The 12821-nt window shown below is 40.5% G+C and overlaps 1 protein-coding gene across 1 annotated transcript; it reads left to right on the top strand.

Annotated features, from left to right (window-relative positions):
- The first annotated feature begins 11060 nt into the window (after nt 1-11060).
- LOC129481800 (small ribosomal subunit protein eS27) lies at nt 11061-11431 on the top strand. Its single transcript, XM_055276945.2, has one exon. The coding sequence runs from the start codon at nt 11103-11105 to the stop codon at nt 11355-11357; it is 255 nt and encodes an 84-aa protein (XP_055132920.1). The 5' UTR covers nt 11061-11102; the 3' UTR covers nt 11358-11431.
- Nucleotides 11432-12821: the final 1390 nt, after the last annotated feature.

Here is a 12821-nt window from a genome sequence, read left to right as displayed (position 1 = left end):
AAATTTAGTGATGAGCTTTCAAATACCATAAAAATTAAACTCAAAAACTAAAGAGAGAAGAAAGAATAGATAGATTAGGATCAAAATATGAAGCAAACTATCAATAAAGTAGAAAATATGTAGAGGATACGATGATATTAGAACACTTGTGCACTGCTGGTGGAAATGTAAAATGGTGCAGTTGCTGTGGAAAACAGTATGTTGGATTCTCAAAACGTTGAAGAGATTTACCACAGAATACGGTAATTCAACTTCTATGTAATACACCTAAAGGAAATGAAAGATACAAGGTGATATTTTTACACTCATGTTCATAGCAGCATTATTCACAACAGCTAAAACATGGAAGCAACCCAAGTGCCCATCGACAGATGGATGAACAAACAAAATGTGGTACACATATTCAGTAAAGTATTATTCAGCTTTAAAAAGGAAAGGAATTCTGGTGTATGTTACAACTGGGTGAACCTTGAGGCCATTTAACTCTTTTGTAGATGTAGCTTTCCCCCTTCTACAAAAGGAAGGAGTTGGATTTGACAATCAAAAACCATCCTTGCATTTCTTGACTCTACAGTGGCCCTCTGTGAGGGAGTCTGAAGTGTAGTAAGTCTTCACTGATGAGCATCAATGGCATAACATTTTTCAAAATATTCATCCTTTCTAGTGTTTATATACTGACAAAGCCAATCCTCAAATACACTGACAATCATGTAGCCCAAAGTTTAAGTGACAGAAGGTCAAAAACTATCTGGCTGCAGAAGCAGCCCTGAGACTTCATTTAATTTGGAAAAAAAATGTAAAACACACGAGGTGCCTTATTATGTGAGCAATCTGTTGTACAATGAAGTTAATCAAGAATTAGTAAATATGCATGACTCTCCCTTGGCCCTCCACCCATTCGGTATTCATTCTAGAATAACCCATAGTCCTCAATTTTATTATATTTCTGCCCCCACAACTACAGTGGTGTTACAGAGGTCATTTTCCAAGCACTAGGCAGCTACATGTTTCAAAAACTAGGAAATTTTTCTCAACACTTTAAGAAAGGAAGTGGGTAGTCCTTAGAATTCATAGCTTTTATACTGAATTTCTAGTCATTCAAGACAAGTCTCATCTAAGTGGAGGCCCAGGATGAGGCCTGACAAGAATGGGAGTTGAGGAGAATGGAGTGAGGGTGATATAATGATGGACCATGGACTGAGGCCTACATAGGATACCACCTATTAGCAAGTAAGACTCCATTATATTTTTGTTCTTCTGTGGCTATGGCTGAAGGGGAACTATAAGCAGTGAACAGAGAAGAGGAAGTTGAAAATGGTGTGGTGCAGTGCAGTAGGAATGAACAGGACCAGCCTGGACACTGGAAGACCTGGGCTCTAGCCAAGCCCTGCCACTGGCCAGCATTATGACCTTGAGGAAGTTTCTTTATCTGTCTAGGTCACAATTCTCTCATTTATGAAATATTTAGTAAATGTTCTCTAAAATCTAAGATTCTATAAAGTATAAGGAATTCCTTAAGAGATGGGGTCTGTCACCCAGGCTGGAGTGCAGCTTGAACTCCTGAGCTCAGGCAATCCTCCTGCCTCAGCCTCTCAAGTAGCTACGGCTGTAGGTATTATAAGGCATTTTTTAAAGTTACATGATCTCAAATGTGTTCAATTACTTCCAAATCCCCAGATACTCCTTCATATGAAGAATCCCCATGAGTTGTTCCATAAAAGTCCCAGATGGTCAGCCAGCTTTACTCTCCTTTCCAACACTGTCATTCTCAAAGGTTAAGATTCGTTTACCCTGAAACTGGCTACAGAGTAATATATAGTGTTCTCAATCCTCACTGAACTTCCTGTTCAAAACAACGTGCGTGCACGCACACGCACACGCACACACACACATTCCTTCATTTATTTTTACTCCCAAAATTAGAGGACTAACTAAATATCCACTCATGAAAGTTGCATTCTAAATGCATCTGACTTTTAGAGGTAGTATCCATATATCCTTTAATCCTCCCAGCTCTTGTGAGTTTTTCGCAGAATAAAACATTCACCCACATGTTTCTACTCCACATGAAGACCTCATTTCTCCAGCAAGCAGAACTAAAGTTATAACTTACTATAGAATATATGGAAATTAACAGGTTGTATACAATCAATGTGAATCCCTTCTCAAACACTCCAGATAAGGTGATTTTCATCCCGAGGTATCACAGCTCTACCATCCATAAGTTATTGTAGGTCCTTTTCTGTCACAAGAGACAATAATTCTGCAGAAATGTTTCGCAAACACTGCCCAGAAGAGCAAAAATAATTCTCCTCCAAAAAAGATCTGAGTGACCTTATGAAAGAGTATCTTTTCAGGTCCAGCTTCTACTAAGCATGGAATTCTAGATAACTTCAGAGAGTTAATCCATTTCTTGGCTTGTGTTTCCCTTGAAGTTTTAGAAAAAAAATTTCTCCTTTTGATCTGCTACATTATTGGCACCCAGACCTAGGCAGATTGGGAGAGAAACTATCCACTCTTAAAGCCAGGCTTGCTTGACTTGGTTTCTATTTTTTATATTTTCTTTTCTTCCCCTCTAATCAAGTGGCATTGTCTTTTCATGGAGGCAGCCATCAGCAGCCTGGAGGATCCCTGGCTTTAAATTCACCCTTTTAGCCAAAACTCTTTAACTACTTTGAATAGGGAAATTGCACCCAAGAAATCCTCTCAGTGTTATTTCCCCCTCTGATGAACAAAGCATCACAAGGTTCTGTCTTTGGGTCCTGCGTTGGTCACCATTTTCTTTCTTTTTTTTTTTCTTTCACTTTAGATTAAAGGAGTACATGTGTAGGTTGTTACATGATCTATTGTATGATGCTGGAGTTTGGGGTATGAAAGATCTCATCACCCATGTAGTAAGCATACCCCATAGGTGGTACCCCATAGGTAGTTTTTCAACCTATTCCCCCTTATTCCCTCCTCTCTCTAGTACTCCCCCAGTGTCAACTGTTCCCATCTTTTTGTCAATGTGTATTCCATTTTTACCAGTCCCTTACAAGCGAGAACATGCAGTATTTGGTTTTCTGTTCCTGCATTAATTCACTTAGGATGATGGCCTCCAGCTGCATCCATATTGCTGCAAAGGATGTGACTTCAGTGTTTATGGCTACATAGTATTCCATGATGTATATGCACCACATTTTCTTAATTCAGTCAACCACTAGCAGGCACCTAGGTTGATTCCATGACTTTGTTATTGTGAATAGCATGACAATGAACATATGACTGCATGTGTCTTTTTGGTAGAACAATTTACTTTCTTTTGGGTATATACCCAATAATGGGATTGCTGGGTCAAAGGGTAGCTTTTTCTTTTTTTTTTTTAATTTAAGATGGAGTCTCACTCTGTCACCCAGGCTGGAGTGCAAATGGCACAATCTTGGCTCACTGCAAAACTCCACCTCTCAGGTTTCAAGTGATTCTCCTGCCTCAGCACCCAAGTAGCTAGGATTACAGGTACCTACCATCATCCTCAGCTAATTTTTGAATTTTTTGCTAGAGACGGAGTTTCACCATGTTGGGCAGGCTGGTCTTGAACTCCTGACCTCAGGTGATCAGGTGATCCACCCGCCTTGGCCTCCCCAAGTGCTGGGATTACAGGCGTGAGCCACCGTACCCAGCCAATGGTAGCTCCATTTTAAGTTCTCTGTGAAATCTCCAAACTGCTTTCCCCAGTGGCTGAACTAAATTTACATCACCACCAACAGCATAAAAGTGTTCCTTTTTCTCTGCAGTAGTTTGAGCACCTGTTCTGACTTTAATAATAGCCAATATGGATGTTTCTCCCAAGATGGCCAAATAGGAACAGCTCCAGTCTGCAGCTCCCAGCATGATCGATGCAAAAGATGGGTGCCTTCTGCATTTCCAACTGAGGTACCTGGTTCACCTCAATGGGACTGGCCGGAAAGTAGGTGTAGCCCACAGAGGGTGAGCTGAAGCAGGGTGGGGCATCGCCTCACCAGGGAAGTGCAAGGGGTCCAGGGATTTCCCTTTCCTAGCCAAGGGAAGCCGTGAAAGACTCTACCGGGAAAATTGGGATACTGCCACCTAAACACTGCACTTTTCCAACGTTCTTAGCAAATGGCACACCAGGAGACTATATCCCATGCCTGGCTCAGGGGGTCCTATGCCTACGGAGCCTTGCTCACTGCTAGTCTGAGATTGAACTGCAAGGTGGCAAGCATGGCTGCGGGAGGGGTGTCCACCATTGCTGAGGCTTGAGTAGGCAAACAAAGTGGCCAGGAAGCTCGAACAGGATGGAGCCTACTGCAGCTCAGTGAGGCCTGCCTGCCTCTGTAGACTCCACCTCTGGGGGCAGGGTATAGCTGAACAAAAGGCAACAGAAATTTCTGCAGTCTTAAACATCCCTGTCTGACAGCTCTGAAGAGAACAGTGGTTCTCCCAGCTAGATGTTTGAGATCTGAGAACAGACAGACTGCCTCCTCAAGTGGGTCCCTGACCCCCGAGTAGCCTAACAGGGAGACACCTTCCAGCAGAGGCTGACTGACACCTCATACAGCCAGGTGCCCCTCTGAGATGAAGCTTCCAGAGGAAGGATCAGGCAGCAATATTTGCTGTTCCGCAATATTTGCCGTTCTGCAATATTTGCTGTTCTGCAGCCTCTGCTGGTGATACCCAGGCAGACAGGGTCTGGAGTGGACCTCCAGCAAACTCCAACAGACCTGCAGCTGAGGGACCTGACTGTTGCAAGGAAAACTAACAAACAGAAAGGAATAGAATCAACATCAACAAAAAGACATCCACACCAAAACCCCATCTGTATGTCACCATCATCAAAGACCAAAGGTAGATAAAACCACAAACATGGGGACAAACCAGAGCAGAAAAGCTGAAAATTCTAAAAACCAGAGTGCCTGTTCTCCTCCAAAGGATCACAGCTCCTCACCAGCAACAGAAAAAAGCTGGATGGAGAATAACTTTGACAAGTTGACAGAACTAGGTTTCAGAAGATCAGTAATAACAAACTTCTCCGAGCTAAATGAGGATGTTAGAACTCATTGCAAAGAAGCTAAAAACCTTGAAAAAAGATTAGACAAGTGGCTAACTAGAATAACCAGTGTAGAGAAGACCTTAAATGACCTGATGGAACTGAAAACCATGGCACGAGAACTACGTGACGCATGCACAAGCTTCAGTAGCAGATTCGATCAACTGGAAGAAAGGGTATCAGTGATGGAAGATCAAAATGAAGTGAGAAGAGAAGCGTAGAGAAAAAAGAGTAAAAAGAAACAAACAAAGCCTCCAAGAAATATAGGACTATGTGAAAAGACCAACTCTATGTTTGATTGGTGTACCTGAAAGTGACAGGGAGAATGTAACCAAGTTGGAAAACACTCCACAGGATATTAACCAGGAGAACTTCCTCAATCTAGCAAGGCAGGCCAACATTCAAATTCAGGAAATACAGAGAACACTACAAAGATACTCCTCAAGAATACCAACCCCAAGGCACATAATTGTCAGATTCACCAAGGTTGAAATCAAGGAAAAAATGTTAAGGGCAGCCAGAGAGAAAGGTAAGGTTACGCACAAAGGGAAAACCATCAGATTAACAGTGGACATCTCAGCAGAAACCCTACAAGCCAGAAGAGAGTGGGGGCCAATATTCAACATTCTTAAAGAATTTTCAACCCACAATTTCATATCCAGCCAAACTAAGCTTCATAAGTGAAGGAGAAATAAAATCCTTTACAGACAAGCAAATGCTGAGAGATTTTGTCACCACCAGGCCTGCCCTACAAGAGTCCTGAAGGAAGCACTAAACATGGAAAGGAACAACCAGTATCAGCCACTGCAAAAACATGACAAATTGTAAAGACCATCAATGCAAGGAAGAAACTGCATCAACTAACGAGCAAAATAACCAGCTAACATCATAATGACAGGATCAAATTAACACATAACAATATTAACCTTAAATGTAAATGGGCTAAATGCTCCAATTAAAAGACACAGACTGGCAAATTGGATAAGGAGTCAAGACCCATCAGTGTGCTAAATTCAGGAGACCCATCTCACGTGCAGACACACACATAGGCTCAAAATAAAGGGATGGAGGAAGATCTACCAAGCAAATGGAAGACAAAAAAAGGAGGGGTTGCAATCCTAGTCTCTGATAAAACAGACTTTAAACCAACAAAGATCAAAAGAGACAAAGAAGGCCATTACATAATGGTAAAGGGATCAATTCAACAAGAAGAGCTAACTATCCTAAATATATATGCACCCAACACAGGAGCACCCAGATTCATAAAGCAAGTCCTGAGAGACCTACAAAGAGACTTAGACTCCCACACAATAACACTGGGAGAATTTAACACCCCATTGTCAACATTAGATAGATCAACAAGACAGAAGGTTAACAAGGATATCTAGGACTTGAACTCAGTCTGCACCATACAGACCTAATAGACATCTACAGAACTCTCCACCCCAAATCAACAGAATATACGTTCTTCTCAGCACCACATCGCACTTATTCCAAAGTTGACCACATAGTTGGAAGTAAATCACTCCTAATCAAATGTAAAAGAACAGAAATCACAACAAACTATCTCTCAGACCACAGTGCAATCAAATTAGAACTCAGGATTAAGAAACTCACTCAAAACCGCACAACTACATGGAAACTGAAAAACCTGCTCGTGAATGACTACTGGGTACATAATGAAATGAAGGCAGAAATAAAGATGTCTTTGAAACCAATGAGAACAAAGACACAACGTAACAGAATCTCTGGGACACATTTAAAGCAGTGTGTAAAGGGAAATTTATAGCACTAAATGCCCACAAGAAAAAGAAGGAAAGGTCTAAAATCTACACCCGTATATCACAATTAAAAGAACCAGAGAAGCAAGAGCAAACACATTCAAAAGCTAGCAGAAGACAAGAAATAACTAAGATCAGGGCAGAACTGAAGGAGATAGAGACACAAAAAAAATCCCTTCAAAAAATATCAATAAATCCAGGAGCTGGTTTTTTCAAAAGACTAACAAAATTGATAGACTGCTAGCAAGGCTAATAAAGAATAAAAGAGAGAAAAATCAACTAGAAATAATAAAAAATGATAAAGGGGATATCACCACTGATCCCACAGAAATACAAACTACCATCAGAGAGTACTATAAACACCTCTATGCAAATAAACTAGAAAATCCAGAAGAAATGGATAAATTCCTGGACACATACTCCCCACCAAGACTAAAAGAGGAAGAAGTTGAATCACTGAATAGACCAGTAACGGGCTCTGAAATTGAGGCAATAATTAATAGCCTACCAACCAAAAAAAGTGCAGGACCAGATGGATTCACAGCCGAATTCTACCAGAGGTACAAAAAGGAGCTGGTACCATTCCTTCTGAAACTATTCCAACCAACAGAAAAAGAGGGAATCCTCCCTAACTCATTTTATGAGGACAGCATCATCCTAATACCAAAGCCTGACAGAGACACAACAAAAAAAGAAAATTTTAGACCAATATCCCTAATGAACATTGATGCAAAAATCCTCAATAAAATACTGGCAAACCAAATCCAGCAACATATCAAAAAGCTTATCCACCAAGATCAAGTTGGCTTCATCCCTGGGAGGCAAGGCTGGTTCAACACACACAAATCAATAAACATAATCCAGCATATAAAAAGAACCAAAGACAAAAACCACATGATTATCTCAATAGATGCAGAAAAGGCCTTTGACAAAATTCAACAATGCTTCATGCTAAAAACTCTCAATAAATTAGGTATTGATGGGATGTATCTCAAAATAATAAGAGCTATCTATGACAAACCCACAGCCAATATCATACTGAAGGGGCAAAAACTGGAAGCATTCCCTTTGAAAACTGGCACAAGACAGGGATGCCCTCTCTCACCACTCCTATTCAACATAATGTTGGAAGTTCTGGCCAGGGCAATCAGGCAGGAGAAAGAAATAAAGGGTATTCAATTAGGAAAAGAGAAAGTCAAATTGTCCCTGCTTGCAGATGACATGATTGTATATCTAGAAAACCCCATCATCTCAGCCAAAAATTTCCTTAACCTGATAAGCAACTTCAGCAAAGTCTCAGGATACAAAATCAATGTGCAAAAATCACAACCATTCTTATACACCAATAACAGACAGAGAGCCAAATCATGAGTGTACTCCCATTCACAATTGCTTCAAAGAGAACAAAATACCTAGGAATCCAACTTACAAGGGATGTGAAGGACCTCTTCAAGGACAACTACAAACCACTGCTCAACGAAATAAAAGAGGACACAAACAAATGGAAGAACATTCCATGCTCATGGGTAGGAAGAATCAATATCATGAAAACGGCCGTACTGCCCAAGGTAATTTATAGATTTAATGCCATCCCCATCAAGCTACCAATGACTTTCTTCACAGAATTGGAAAAAACTACTTTAAAGTTCATATGGAACCAAAAAAGAGCCCACATTGCCAAGACAATCCTAAGTAAAAAGAACAAAGCTGGAGGCATCATGCTACCTGACTTCAAACTATACTACAAGGCTACAGTAACCAAAACAGCATGGTACTTGTAAAAAAAGAGATATAGACCAATGGAACAGAACAGAGCCCTCAGAAATAACACCACACATCTACAACCATCTGATCTTTGACAAACCTGACAAAAACAAGAAATGGGGAAAGGATTCCCCATTTAATAAATGGTGCTGGGAAAACTGGCTAGCCATAGGTAGGAAGCTGAAACTGGATCCCTTCCTTACACCTTATACAAAAATTAATTCAAGATGGATTAAGACTTAAACGTTAGATCTAAAACCGTAAAAACCCTAGAAGAAAACCTAGGCAATACCATTCAGGACACAGGCATGGGCAAGGACTTCATGACTAAAACACCAAAAGCAATGGCAACAAAAGCCAAAATTGACAAATGGGATCTAATTAAACGAAAGAGCTTCTGCACAGCAAAAGAAACTACCATCAGAGTGAACAGGCAACCTACAGAATGGGAGAAAATTTTTGCAATCTACCCATCTGACAAAGGGCTAATATACAGAATCTACAAAGAACTCAAACAAATTTACAAGAAAAAAATCAAACAACCCCATCAAAAAGTGGGCAAAGTATATGAACAGACACATTTCAAAAGAAGACATTTATGCAGCCAACAGACACATGAAAAAATGCTCATCACTGGCCATCAGAGAAACGCAAATCAAAACCACAATGAAATACCATCTCACACCACTTAGAATGGCGATCATTAAAAAGTCAGGAAACAACAGGTGCTGGAGAGGATGTGGAGAAATAGGAACACTTTTACACTGTTGGTGGGAGTGTAAACTAGTTCAACCATTGTGAAAGACAGTGTGGTGATTCCTCTAGGATCTAGAACTAGAAATACCATGTGACCCAGCCATCCCATTACTGGGTATATACCCAAAGGATTATAAATCATGCTGCTATAAAGACACATGCACACGTATGTTTATTGCGGCACTATTCACAACAGCAAAGACTTGGAATCAACCCAAATGTCCATCAATGATATACTGGATTAAGAAAATGTGGCACATATACACCATGGAATACTATGCAACCTTAAAAAATGATGAGTTCATGTCCTTTGAAGTGACATGGATGAAGGTGGAAACCATCATTCTCAGCAAACTATTGCAAGGACAGAAAATCAAACAGCACATGTTCTCACTCATAAGTGGGAATTGAACAGTGAGAACGCTTGGACACAGGGCGGGGAACATCACACACCAGGGCCTGTCGTGGGGTGGGGGGATAGGGGAGGGATAACATTAGGGGAAATACCTAATGTAAACGGTGAGTTAATGGGTGCAGCAAACCAACACAGCGCATGTATACATATGTAACAAACCTGTACATGTACCCTAGAACTTAAAGTATAATTAAAAAAAATAATAAATAAAAAATTTTAAAAATAGCCATTATGACCTGTGTGAGATGCTCCTTCATTGTGGTATTGATTTGCATTTCCCTGATTAGCGATAAGCATTTTTTCATATTTTTTTGGCCTCTTCTATGTCATTTTTTGAGAATTATCTGTTCATGTCCTTTGCCCTTTTTCTTAATGGAGTTGTGTTTTGCCTGATGATTTAAGTTCTTTGCTGATTCTGGATATCAGACCTTTGTTGGATGCATATTCTAAGAGTATTTTCTCCCATTCTGTAGGTTGTGTGTTTACTCTGTTGATAGTTTCATTTGCTGTGCAGAAACTCTTTAGTTTAATTAGGTCCCAATTGTCAATTTTTGTTTTTGTTGCAATTGCTTTTGGTGACTTAGCCAAGAATTCTTGAAGACAGGAAGAGGTTGTCTATCCTGTTCTGTAGGTCTGTGTGTCTGTTTTTGTTTGATTACCACTTTCAAGTAATTTAGATGAAGGTTCAGATGGCATGAAGATTTAATTTGCAGATGACACAGCTGGAAGCAGAATTCAGATTCAGAAAGTCTCCCTCCTTATGCAATAAGCACTGACCAAAACCAACAGCAAGAAATTTAGCAGTAATGTGTGTAACTTTATTTGGCTAAAAAAAAGTATGTATAGCCGTTTATGTATTAAGAGGGAGAAAGAGAGACCCAAGAAAGTTTTGACTGGAGTCTTTGTGTAGGTCAACAGCACAATCTGACTGCTGAAAACATTGATGTGATCTGGTTAATAGTGATATACACATGAAGAAAGATTATTCCAACATACCTTGTTCTGGTCAAGACCACATACTGTGTTCTTTGCTGAGTATAACAGTTTTAGAGGATAAAGAACAAACCAGAAAGCATGTAAAGAATAAATTCTGTACAATCAAGAAATATAGAAGATATATTTTTAAGAGATCATTCCAGGGAAATTGGGTATTTTCCTAGAGAAGAGAAGACATACGTGAAATGCTATTGAGTGGAAGATGAATTAGACCAACTCTGTACCATTGCAGGGGGCAGACCCAGGGCCAGTGGAAAAAGGTTACATGGTGGCTAGTTTCTATCCAAATCAAGAAAGTACATGCTCGTCCTTTCCGGCGGTGACGACCTACCCACACGAGAACATGCCTCTCGCAAAGGATCTCCTTCATCCCTCTCCAGAAGAGGAGAAGAGGAAACACAAGAAGAAACGCCTGGTGCAGAGCCCCAATTCCTACTTCATGGATGTGAAATGCCCAGGATGCTATAAAATCACCACGGTCTTTAGCCACGCACAAACGGTAGTTTTGTGTGTTGGCTGCTCCACTGTCCTCTGCCAGCCTACAGGAGGAAAAGCAAGGCTTACAGAAGAATGTTCCTTCAGGAGGAAGCAGCACTGAAAGCACTCTGAATCAAGATGAGTGGGAAACCATCTCAATAAACGCATTTTGGATAAAAAAAAAAAAAAAAGAAAGTACATGCTCACAATTTGAGCTCTTGTGCAAAGCAATGGACTGCTTTAGAAAGCCCAAAGCTCGCTAGCAGAGAATCTAACCAGAGTCTGGGAAGACAACCTGTCAAGAAAGTTAAAGAAATTTCTGAACGGGAGGAACCTTTTAATTCAGCACATTTTGAAATCTTTTTCACTGATACAGGATTGACACAATGTAAGAAGAAGAAAGAACCAGATCTTTAGCCTCAGCTTCACCACCATTATGACAGGTCATTAGCTGAGAGGGAGGCTTTATTGTACTCCGCTTCTCTCATCTTGCACATGTAGAAAACCAGGTCCTGGGAATACAAGTTACTTGCCCAAGACCATACCATTATAAAGCAGCAGCTCTAGATGTCAAAATCAAGTCTGTGGAATAATGTGGATCTATTTATACTGGTGCCGTTAATGTTAGAAAAATAGCCACAGGTGATTTAATGCTAAGTAAAAGAAAGCACCATGTTTTCTCAGAGAAAAAAAAATGAAATAGAATGGAAAGAAATCCCAATAGCTATAGCTTTGGGAGATAAAAATGGCTATTTTCTGAAAATTCCAAAATACCAAATTCCAAAATGTTTGTGTTGTGGGTATATGACTTTCATAATTAAGTCACAGAGGTCTTGATTCCCCTGTCTAGCAATCCTAATCCCTTTGAGTGAACTAACCCCACTTCGTGACAGCAGAGGGTAGAGATAATAATGAAATCAGTAGCCTTCTGCTGGTGACCCAACACAAGAGATCATTCCAGGGAAACTGGGTATTTTCCTAGAGAAGAGAAGACATACGTGAAATGCTATTGAGTGGAAGATGAATTAGACCAACTCTGTACCATTGCAGGGGGCAGACCCAGGGCCAGTGGAAGATACAAAGTTCCTCCATTCCCCAAGGCCTTCCTTCCACACAGTGTGTTAACAATGTAACAGGTGAGGTGCTGTGAATTCTTCAACACTTGCTTTGTGTACACTGCCTGCAGCCATCGTAGTTGAAGAGATATTAGGACTGCAAAACCCAAGAAATGTTTGTGCTTGCTTGCTCAGAGCGCTTTTTTTATTTTTAGCCCTGTGGTCTTACTCTTTGTCCACTGCAGGCAATTTCTCCAAAAATGGAGCTAACTAGTGCTCTTCTCTAATATTTCATATGCATGTGGCTTGTCACATTATGAAGTCACCAACTGGAGAAAGGACCATTATAACTGAGGCCATTGGAAGGATTGCCCACACAGTCCCATCAGGTGAAGCCTCTGCTCCATTGGGTTGGATTCCAGCAGTTTTCTTAGTTCACCCTCCATGGTTTCCCCCTCCTCCTTGAGTCACCTGAGTCTCCCAATATTTTGCTGAAAGAGATAGCTTCCTGAATCCACTGATTCAATGTT

The sequence above is a fragment of the Symphalangus syndactylus genome, chromosome 5 (assembly GCF_028878055.3).
Source record: "Symphalangus syndactylus isolate Jambi chromosome 5, NHGRI_mSymSyn1-v2.1_pri, whole genome shotgun sequence".
In the NCBI taxonomy this organism is placed as follows: domain Eukaryota; kingdom Metazoa; phylum Chordata; class Mammalia; order Primates; family Hylobatidae; genus Symphalangus; species Symphalangus syndactylus.
Note: the sequence above shows the minus strand (reverse complement) of the source record. Positions and strands in the feature narration are given on the sequence as shown.